The sequence below is a fragment of the Puma concolor genome, chromosome E2 (genome assembly GCF_028749965.1).
Source record: "Puma concolor isolate L17-30 chromosome E2, mPumCon1.1.hap2, whole genome shotgun sequence".
Taxonomy (NCBI): Eukaryota; Metazoa; Chordata; class Mammalia; order Carnivora; family Felidae; genus Puma; species Puma concolor.
In genome coordinates, this window is record NC_141681.1 from 52,932,723 (window position 1) to 52,942,660 (window position 9,938).

The following is a 9,938-nucleotide window of genomic DNA, read 5'->3' on the forward strand; positions in this document are numbered from 1 at the left end:
TGTTCGGTAAATATTTTGAGCTTCCAGGACATACTTCCTCCAGCAGGGAAGAAGTGAGAAGAAAGCACCAAAAAAAGACAAAAACAGTCCTGCCTTCAGGATGCCTGGCTGGCTCTCTGGGTGGAGCCTGCAACTCCTGATCTCTGGGTTGTGAGTTCAAGCCCCATGCTGGGTGTCCACATTACTTTAAAATCTTTAGGGGCGCCTGGGTGACTCAGTCTGTTGAGTGTCTGACTTCAGCTCAGGTCACGATCTCATAGTTGGTGGTTTCGAGCCCAGCATGGGGCTCACTGCCGTCAGCCTGTCAGCGCAGAGCCGGCTTCGGATCCTCTTTCCCCTTCTCTCTGCCCCTCCTCCACTTGCGCTCTCCCCAAAATATTTTTTAAATAATAATAAAGTCTTTAAAAAAAAAACAACAACCCTGCCCTCCATGAGGCTTTGCTTTAGATGGGGATGCATGAAGACTGGGTACATACTGTGGTACCTGTGCTGTTTAGTCTCACTTCGGATACAGCTAGACAGACTGATGTGCTCCATGGACCCCCTCTCCCACCTCCTCCCACATAGGGGTCACAGAGGCTTGGACCAGAGCATGCAGGGGAGAAAGAAAGCAGAAAGCATTCACTGTTCCAATCTGATTTTATTGAAAAGGAAACATACAAAAATCATGTACAAAAAAAATTAACCAAACATGTACAGAAAATTCATTCCAGTATCTACAGCAGCGCATATACAGTATTTTACAGGCTGGGCCATCCCTCCCCACTCCCAGACTCCTCCCTCTTCTGCGATTTCCCCCCCTCCCTGACTCCCCTGTCTTCCCCCCAGCGCTTCGCCCTGGGGACTAAGGCTGGGGCGGTTTCCGCCAAAATATCCCACCCCCCCAATGAATGCCAGTGGTCACACGTGCTCTCTCTAAACCTATGCAATGGGATTGATGGGGGCGGGGGGTGGTCACGGGCAGAGCACAGGATTCACAGTCTGGGCCCCTCCTGGCCACCCCCCAGATGAAGGTGAGGCAGGCATGCCCACCACCCGCCGGCTGGCTCAGGGAAGATGGCTGGGCGCTGGGCTGGGGCAGCCAATCAGACCCACCCCGTCCTCTGGCTCCAGGAGGCTAGTGGTCACGTTTGGCTCATTTGCTCTTCACGGGCCCCCTCCCCAGGAGGAGGGGGGGAAGCACCAGGGGCCTGAGGCCAGGCCCAAAGTGAAGGGGCACTGGGAGGGAGACTCCCCCAGTGTCACCCCTGCAGCTGGAACGGGCAGCCAGCACCAGCAGCCTTTCCTGAGATGGTGGTGGGCGGCAGAGGCGGGCGGCTCTGTCCCCACCCTCTCCGTCACCGCCGCCTTCAGACGCTCAGTCCGTCAGCCCTCTCTCCCCTGGCTTCTCCGCCAGGGACCCAGGAGTCCACATCTCCGTCAGCGCACCCAGGCCAGGCCCGGGGCTGGGGCTGGAGTGGCTGCCCTGGCCCGCCCCTGGGACAGGCAGGGCTGGTAGTCCGGTATGCTACATGGTGCAGAAAAAGTCCCCCGCGCTGGCCAGGGCATCAGGAGGTGGGAGGGTCCTGCCCCCCAAGTCCCCGACGTCCACCGGGCGGGTGCAGGCACCTAATTGGGCTCCATCTCCGGGGCCCCGCGGGCCCTGGGTAAGGGCAGGAGTCCCATGATGAGATTGTACAGGACCCTCCAGGGTGAGGGGCGGTGTCGCTGCTGCTCCTCTTGTCTCTAGGGAGAGAGAGAGAAGTGGAAGTTGGAGCAGGCTAGTTGGCAGGGGCGTTGGGTGGTTAGGCCCAAGGGCAGCGAGCGGGGGAGGCACAGTGCTAAGAGCGATCTACAGTCTGAATCAACCCTCAGAGCCTAGGTACTCTTGTCGTTAATTGGGCCCAAGTCCCAGTTCCTCGACCACCTGGGCTCATGTCGTCACCTCAAGGGACGACGGCATCCTCGTCTAGAGCAGAACAGGATGGAGAGGATGCAGACAAGACAGAATGCTCTCAGCACAGTGCTTGCTTGGAGCAGGGGTGCCCCTCGTCTCCAGTTTCCAGAAAGTCACCAAAGTCAGCCAAGGCTGGGGGTGGGGGAGGCGGCAGGGGAGTCTGGATGGCAGCCTGTCCCGCCCTCCCCTCAAAGGTTGGCAAGTGGGAGAGAAGGGAGCAGGGAGCCCACGGTCTCAGCAATTCTATTTTTCTTTTTTAATGTTTATTTATTTTTGAGAGACAGACAGTTACAGAGACAGAGTGTGAACGGGGGAGGGGCAGAGAGAGGGAGACACAGAATCCGAAGCAGGCTCCGGGCTCTGAGCTGTCAGCAAAGAGCCCTACGTGGCGCTCGAACTCACGAGCTGTGAGATCATGACCTGAGCCGAAGTCAGCCGCCCAACTGACTGAGCCGCCCAGGAGCCCCGGTCTCAGCAATTCTAGAACAATCTGTAAAAGGACAAGAACTGGGAACCACAGTTCACATTCTGTGTGGAGGCTGCGTGGAAACATATCCAGGCAAAGCTAACCCCTGCCCTCCTCCCCAGTGACAGGATGAAGGCTTGGGGTGGCCCCCAGGCCCCTCTCAGTTCCAAATTGCTAGCAAAGCCGAGTACAAAAGATACTAGATACAAGAAAAGAGTCCCCACCGGTAAAAATTAAACGTAAGCTGTAGCACTCTCCCGCTCCTATCCTGAGTGCATGGCCGGGCCCTGTGCTTAAAAGCAGGGCCCACCTAGTCTCAGCCCCCTGAAAAGAGGAGAAAGCCATCTTACAGCTGAGGACAAGGTCAGATAAGCCATCCTAATGATCCTAGTGGGTGCCAGGGTGTGGGATGCCTTGTACCAGCCCCTGCCCCCTCATTACTCCCTCCTGCAGCCAGGAGGTAGCAAAGGGGGCACGTCAGAATGACATTAGTTACAAAGCCTACCAATGGCACACTGTTACAGGGTGCCACCTGGCACAGACATCTCTGTGAGCAAGCTGGCAATCATCTAGTAAAGCCGGGGGCGGGGGGGGGGGGGGCGCAGCGCCCAGGGATCTACCCTGGGGGTACACACAAGTGCACCAGAGATGGGCATCGTTTGGAAGACACCAAAAACACCACCAGCACCACCACCACCGCCAAAAAAACAAGCAACAAAAAAAGCCAGTAACATTTGAAGCATTTTTAAAAATCCTAAATATCCACCAGTGAGAAAATGAACAAGGATACTATACGATCCGATAGAATGCTACACAGCAGCGAAAATGTATGAGCTAAAAGCTTCTTTGCCCCCATGGCTCAATCTCAAAGCACGATACAGGGAGGGGGAAAGTTTGGAGAGGAACACACCATGTCGTGTACATTAAGCCCAAAAGCATCCTACCAACCTAAGCACTGTCTGTGGCCTGATAAATATGTAGTGAAAGAATCAGCACCGGGGGGGGGGGGGGGGGGGGGCCAGGGGACAAGCCAACTTGAGAGGTTTCCTTCGGAAAGGAGGAGAAGAGGGTCAAGGGAAGGGAACAAGGGGCTTCACAACATCCGGGTTTTGTTTTTCTTTCAATAAGCAAGCCGTGCGGGTGTAATGTTCGGATTGGACAGAGCCGGGTGGTGGGCGCGCTGATATTTGTTATTCTCTGTTCTCCGCTGCAGGCTTCACAGATTTTGTTTTAGAGGCCGAGGTGTGGGCTTGGGGGCGGGGCGTCCCGCGGGGCGGGGCTCCAGGGCCCGCCCCCCGCCGCCCGGGAAGCTGGGTGACGCGCTGCCGGCCGCGCGCCGGCGGGTGGGAGGGGCGGGCGCGGCCGCGCCGCCGCTGCTGACTCACCGGCTATAAATAGCCCGGGATATATGAGCCGCTCCGCCGAGCGCCGCCCTCAGTCCCCGCGGCCGCGGGCCACGGGCGCGCCGCGGCGCTCGAGGCGGTCCGGGCCCCTGCCCGGGCTGTGCCCGCCGCGGCGCGGGCCCTTCGGCAGGTCCGCGGGCCCGCCGCCCCTCCCACCTGCCTGTCCCCGGCGCGACCCCGCCGCGCCGGGCGGCAGCTGCCGCACATCTGGCGGGGCGGCCCGCAGCCCCCTCCCGGGCGGGAAGTCCCACCTGCCGTCTACCCCTCCCCCAGCACTCACCCGCCGCTCGTACAGCGCGTTGAGGTCGTCCGCCATCCGCCGCAGCTGGGCCCCGATCTCCCGGGCCCACTGCTCCTCCTCCCCCCGGACTCCCGGGGCTGCCTGGGTGGGGCCGCCCGCCAGGGCCCCCGGGGCGCTGGGCACCGGCGATTCCAGGTGCTGCTCTGCCGGCGAGAGTGAGGGCTGAGGACCTGGGGGAAAGCCGGGGGGGGGGGGGGGGAGCGTGATCAGCACCCACCACCCCTCTAGGCCCTGAGGTGTTCCCGAGGGACCAATTAGCCAGGGCCCGCTTCTCCCTTTTCCAGCCTCCTGGTTTCCTTTCTACTCCCCGCCTCATTTCTAGCAATTCTGTTTTCCCCTCCTAAAGTCAGGTTTCTCAGCTTCTACTCTCCAGGTACCAGGAAGCAAGAAGAGGCCCGGAGGAGGCCTCTCTGGGGGCCACCTGTCTAGCCAGCTACCACCCCCACTACCCGTGTTAGTCTGGAAGTCCTTCCTCTTATCCGACCTAACTCTTCCAAAACGGGACCAAATTTTGCCTGTTCCATTTACCAGACGGGGAAACTAAGGCCCACCCTAAGAAGTGGCCCAAGGTCACATAGGGATAAGGCGACTGACTACACCCAGTCACAAGCCTCAGGTCTCCTGCCCTCTCGTGTCCAACCACAGTGAAGCCACACCCCCCGGATGTGGCAGGGGCATGGAGACCAGAAGGCCAGACTGGCTGCCTCCGAGCTCGGGCCTGGGGGGGCTGGGATTCGGGAGATGCCTTCCTGCCTCACCCCCTTCTGAGCAGCCCCGAAGTCTCTTCCTCCCTCCTTGCCACACCAGGTCCTGGTGTGAGGGATCTCTAAGGCCTGAGATCGGGGCCTCACAGTTTCCACACCTGTGACTGTGGGCTTGAAACCGGGTCCCCTCTTGCCCCCGCCGCCGGGGAACTCAGCCGGGGAAGTTTTCTCTCCCCTGACCTCCCTGGGCTTCAGGCACAGGGTGCGGGGGTTGGGGTGGAGAGAGAAGCCAGGAGCGTCTTCCCTGCCACCGAGTGTGCTCCCTGGGATGGGGCGAGCAGGGCACCACAGGGTTAACAGCCCATCCGGCAGGGGACCTTTAACCCTTCCCTTCCCAAGACTCACTTTCCCACTCCCGCCTCCCCCACCCCCACTTTCCCCGCACAATGGCCCCTCCCCCTCTCCTCTCTCCACCCGGACTGCGGAGAGGGGCGGCCCTGGCCGGAGATGCAGATGAAGGCAAGAGGCCACCCTCCCCTAAGTCCTGAAGTGACAGTCCTCTCGCTCTGCCCACACTCTCCCCAACCACGGTCCTCTGGGAGGTTAAGGAGACCCAGACTAGGGGGGCGGGGGGGGGGGGGGGGGGCGGTGCTGGGAAACAGCTGCTGCCCCAGGCCCGGAAAAGGCCGTGGGCTGCAACTCGGGGACTGCAGTCAGATTCCAGGAGGGACTTCCCACTCGGCCTCCCCCCTTCCCCCCCCCCCCCACCCCCAGCCTCCCACTCCTTCTTCCTGCTTCTTGCAACACAAAGACCACACTGGCCACACCCTCCCTGTGGCCCGGCCGGCTCGCCGCCTCCCCCCACTCGCTCCCACTTCTCCAGTCCCTCAGTGTCTCTTTCCCGGCTCCCAGCATCCCGGGGCGCCAGTTGTGGGGCGGCACTCACCGTCGGGGCGCGGACCTCGGGGCCGGCTGCGGGGACCCCCAGGCCAGCGGGGGCCCCCCAGGGCGGCGGTGACGGCGGGCGGGGCGGTGGGGGCGCAGAGGTAGGCGGCGGGCAGCAGGGCGGGGGCGGCGGGGGCGGCGGGCAGGCCGGGCTCGCAGAGGCCGCAGGACACGGCCGAGGGCACCAGGCGGCTGAGGGGAAAGGGGCGCGGGCCGTCGCGGGCCAGGCCCTCTACGGGCTCCGGGGAGCTGCCCTCCTGGCGTGCTCGGGCCATGGCGCTCCCTGGGGCCTGCAGGACAGGGGGAGAGGGGTGCGGTCAGCGGGGAAGTGCAGAGGGCACCAGGGCCCCACAATACACACACCCTACCTGGGGGACACGGGACACCCCCTCTCCTGCACGCGGCCATCAGCACACTTGGGGGGGCCAGGGAAGCCCAGGGATGGCTCCCACAGAACACAGGGCCCCTGATGGGGGACTGTAGGTGTGCGTGATGGCCCCACAAGACACACACCCACCGAGGGTCTGATGCAGGGCACCTGGCCGGTGGGGACAGCCTCCCCCGCACATGGTGATGGGCACACATGAGGGACAAGGAGGTACAGGATGGAGGCACAGCAAGTCCAAGGGCTCACGCGGGACCCAGATGGAGGGGTCTGTCAGGTGTGTGTGTGTGTATGAGAGCTGACAGCCTCACAACACAAACTCACCCAGCCTGGGAGTCCCCCGGGGGAGCATGGCCTGGTGGGGCTAACTTCCGGAACACAGTGATGGGCACACACAGGGACTCATGCAGGACCCAAATGGAAGAGACCCCACGGATGGGTGCGAAAGGCCCACGGCACACAGATAAGGACTCACTCAGGACTGGCCAGCCTGACCTCCTCCCCCCTCATCTCCCACTTGCACAGAAACACCGAGATGGTTCCAGTCTCCGACACAGCTACCCAGTGCAGGACGCGCACACGGTGACCACAACGTGGACATACAGACACTCAGACCGTCTGAAGGCGTAGACACACAACGCATACTGGCTGGCGCGACCCGTCCCCTCCATCCCCGTACACACACACACACACACACACACACACACACACACACACAGACCGCCAGAACCTCACATGCTGACCCACTGTTGATATGCCCGTGGACACACACACGCAACGCAGCCATCGCAAACACGGAAACACACTGAATAGGCACTGCCAGACTTTGCAAACACACACGCCCCTCCCCCCGCACACCCAAGAGGTAAGACCTACGCGCCCATCAACACGAAACACATCCACCGCCACAAGCAGACCAACAGGACCGAAACACGCCCCCTTGTCACCAACTCTCAGCCCCCCCAGGACCCATGTATGTCGGGCCCCCACAGGCACAGGTCACCGGACCCAGATGCGTCACCACACATGCCAGGCCACGGCCACGGCCACGACCCACGGATGCAGGCGAGCAGACATCAACTCACCCTCCTCCGCCAACTGTCAGCCCCGGACACACACGCACACACCGCGGCTAACTCTAATCCCACACAGCCCTGGCAACGCACACCTAAAGCACCCACAGAAAACACTGGTCTCACGTGACCGACATAAACACTACACACGCAGCCCACATGACACACATGAGCCAGCCGATCACAGAGAGAAGCCCCTCAGACCCAGCGCGCGCGCGCGCGCGCGCGCACACACGCACCTGGACAGAACACAGACACCGAGAGAACTCACACACGCGCCTGGACAGCACACAGACGTCGCATTCAGCACGCGCACCGTCACAAACGCTTAGCTGAGACACATGCCCTGGAGATGCACACACAGTCACAGACAGTCCACACCGTGGACGCAAGCCCAGCACATGGGGCAAGCCACACACAGACGGACCCACAAACACAGCTCACTCTCGCAGCACACAAACACTCCGTCCACCCGCCGTGGCACGCGCAGGCGACACAGACCCACGGAGTCACCCCCACACAGCGCGCGCGCGCACACACACAACTCTCACCGAGACCCCCCCCCACACACAGGTACAGCACACATAAACAACACCCACCCCTCCGGCAGGGCACACACAGACAGAGCCTCGCATACATGAATGCACACGGGGACTCCAGCGCCCACGGCGACGGGCCACAGCCCCAACACTCCCCTGGACTGGCACCGCCACTCCCAGCAGACCCCAGCACAAACTCGGAGACAGGCACACGCACACACCCAGGAGAGACACCTGCAGATCCACAACCCCGCACACGCGCGCTCCCACGGCGGGCCCAGACTCCCCCCTCCGCTGTCACAGCACCCCCCCCACCCCGCCGCCGCCACGTGCGCCCGCCCCGCCCGCCAGGCGAGCGCGGGGCCAATAACCGGCTGTTGCTGGGGCGCAGCCCCCGCCCGTAGGAGCCGCAGACTCCACGGCCCGCGTGCCGCCCCCTGTCGCCGCCCCCAGCGGGCGCGCGCCTGGGGTGTGGCCGCCCCGACAAGCCGGGCCCCCCCCCCCCCGCCCGCCCCTCCCGGACTGCGGGGGCCGGGGCAGTCGGGGTCGACTCACTTCCCCGGGCCCGCACTGGCCGCCAGGGGGCGCTGCCGAGCCCGCACCCCATTGTTTGTAAACAAACCCGCCAGACCGCTGAGGCACCTGCGCTCCCGGACCCTTAGCGCCTCCCGCCCAGCGACCCCAGCCCAGGGTCGCTGGTGGGGTGGAGGGCGGGGAGAGAGGGAGGCACGCTGTGGGGATGCAGCGCGCCCCCACTGCTCTCCCAGCGCACTCCTGCCACCTCCTCCAGGGAGCCCACCCGGCCTGGCCCATCGCGGCCAGCGAGGACTCGGGGTGCGCACACTCACCCCGGGGGCATGAACACGCCGGAGGGGGCGGCGATGGGGGGGGCGGGCGGCTTCCTTCAAGAGGGCGCGCCCGCCGAGCGCCGCTCGCTGCGACGGCTGCTGCTGCTGCTGCTGCTGCGGCCGCTGCTACTGCTGCTCTAACTGCAGTGGCGGCTGCTGTTGCTGTGGCTGCCGCTGCTCCTGCTCCGGCTGCAGGCGCGTCCGCGTCGTGGCCGCCGCTGCCGATTTTGCTGCCGCCGCCGCCGCCGGGCGCCCGCTCGCATGTGGCTCGCGCCGCGTCTCAGGCCGCCCGGCGGATCCCCGGCCCGCTCGGCGGCCGCCCCGCCCCGCCCCGCCCCGCCCCCGCCCCCGCCCCCGCCCCCGCCCGGCAGGTCCCACGCCCCGCCCCCGCGTGACGCCACTGCCCCGCCCGCCCGCCCGCCCGCCGCGGACAAGTCGGGACTTGCAGGCGCGCGCCGCGCCCCCTACCTCCGCGCGGGGGTTTCCCTGCAGCCGGGGGCGGGGCAGTGCCTGGCCCCGGGGAGAGGGGGACCGAGGCGCGCGGACGGGGGCCCCGCCCAGACAGCGGGACAGCCGGACACCCACGCTGACACACTGACACACTGACTGAGACCCACAGACACACGCGCCCGGAGACGTGTACGCAGGCTGACCGACTGGCGCTCCGGGGTACACAAAGTCACGTGCTGACAGGGCCACGGGGACACGCCGACTCGCAGGCACACGGCCACGCACAGACGCACACCCCGGGCGGGGGCGTGGATGTGCAGACTCCCACACCGGGGCACACACACTCCCACACCCGGGCACAAACGCATAGTCCGGCTGGACGAGAGGGTCACAGGGACACGCAGACCGACACGATGGCGGGGGTGTGTTGCACAAGCACCCGCGCTGATGAGCGCATCCAGACCCATAAACTGTGTTCACAGACGTCCCCACGAAACAGGCACCCACAACACACACACACACACACACACACACACACACACAGACTCACAGGCTGAGAGCTTCTCAGGACATACGCACGCTTCCTGATAGGCGCAGCGGGACATACACACACACACCTGTCACAGGGACACCTGGACACACAGCGCGATCTAGGTGACACTCCCACTCCTACAGGGACACACGCAAACACGCCCACACCAATTCACAGCTGGCACGTTAAAACTGTCAGAAATGGACTTTCACAGACACAGATCGAGTTAGACATCAACAAAAATTGACCCCCGATACGGTCACAAAGTCACACCTGTAAAAGGTTCCCGGTAACTGGCCCACTGACAGGACACACTCTGGAGCATGCACACCTAGCCACACTTGCCACAAATCTGA

The 9,938-nt window shown here is 63.7% G+C and overlaps 1 protein-coding gene across 3 annotated transcripts; it reads right to left on the reverse strand.

Moving 5' to 3' along the window:
* Nucleotides 1–620: 620 nt before the first annotated feature.
* BBC3 (BCL2 binding component 3) lies at nt 621–9,938 on the reverse strand. Of its 3 annotated transcripts, none has more exons than XM_086690215.1 (4): nt 9,856–9,938; nt 5,757–6,045; nt 4,086–4,276; nt 621–1,725 (listed from the first exon to the last, which is right to left on the reverse strand). In XM_086690215.1, exons 2-4 carry the CDS (start codon nt 6,028–6,030, stop codon nt 1,609–1,611), a joined length of 582 nt encoding a protein of 193 aa, XP_086546341.1. In that variant the 5' UTR covers nt 6,031–6,045; nt 9,856–9,938; the 3' UTR covers nt 621–1,608. The 3 variants fall into 3 exon arrangements, with proteins under 3 accessions (XP_086546341.1, XP_086546339.1, XP_086546340.1); XM_086690213.1 differs by lacking the exon at nt 9,856–9,938 and adding an exon at nt 8,601–8,738; XM_086690214.1 differs by lacking the exon at nt 9,856–9,938 and adding an exon at nt 6,465–8,036.

What these genes read in the sequence shown, in the direction of transcription:
- BBC3 (XM_086690215.1), bottom strand. Translation starts at nt 6,030, where the DNA reads ATGGCCCGAGCACGCCAGGAGGGCAGCTCCCCGGAGCCCGTAGAGGGC. An exon ending in CCGAGGTCCGCGCCCCGACG is followed by an intron (nt 4,277 to 5,756) that starts GTGAGTGCCGCC and finishes GCTTTCCCCCAG; the next exon opens with GTCCTCAGCCCTCACTCTCG. An exon ending in ACGCGCTGTACGAGCGGCGG is followed by an intron (nt 1,726 to 4,085) that starts GTGAGTGCTGGG and finishes CTCTCTCCCTAG; the next exon opens with AGACAAGAGGAGCAGCAGCG.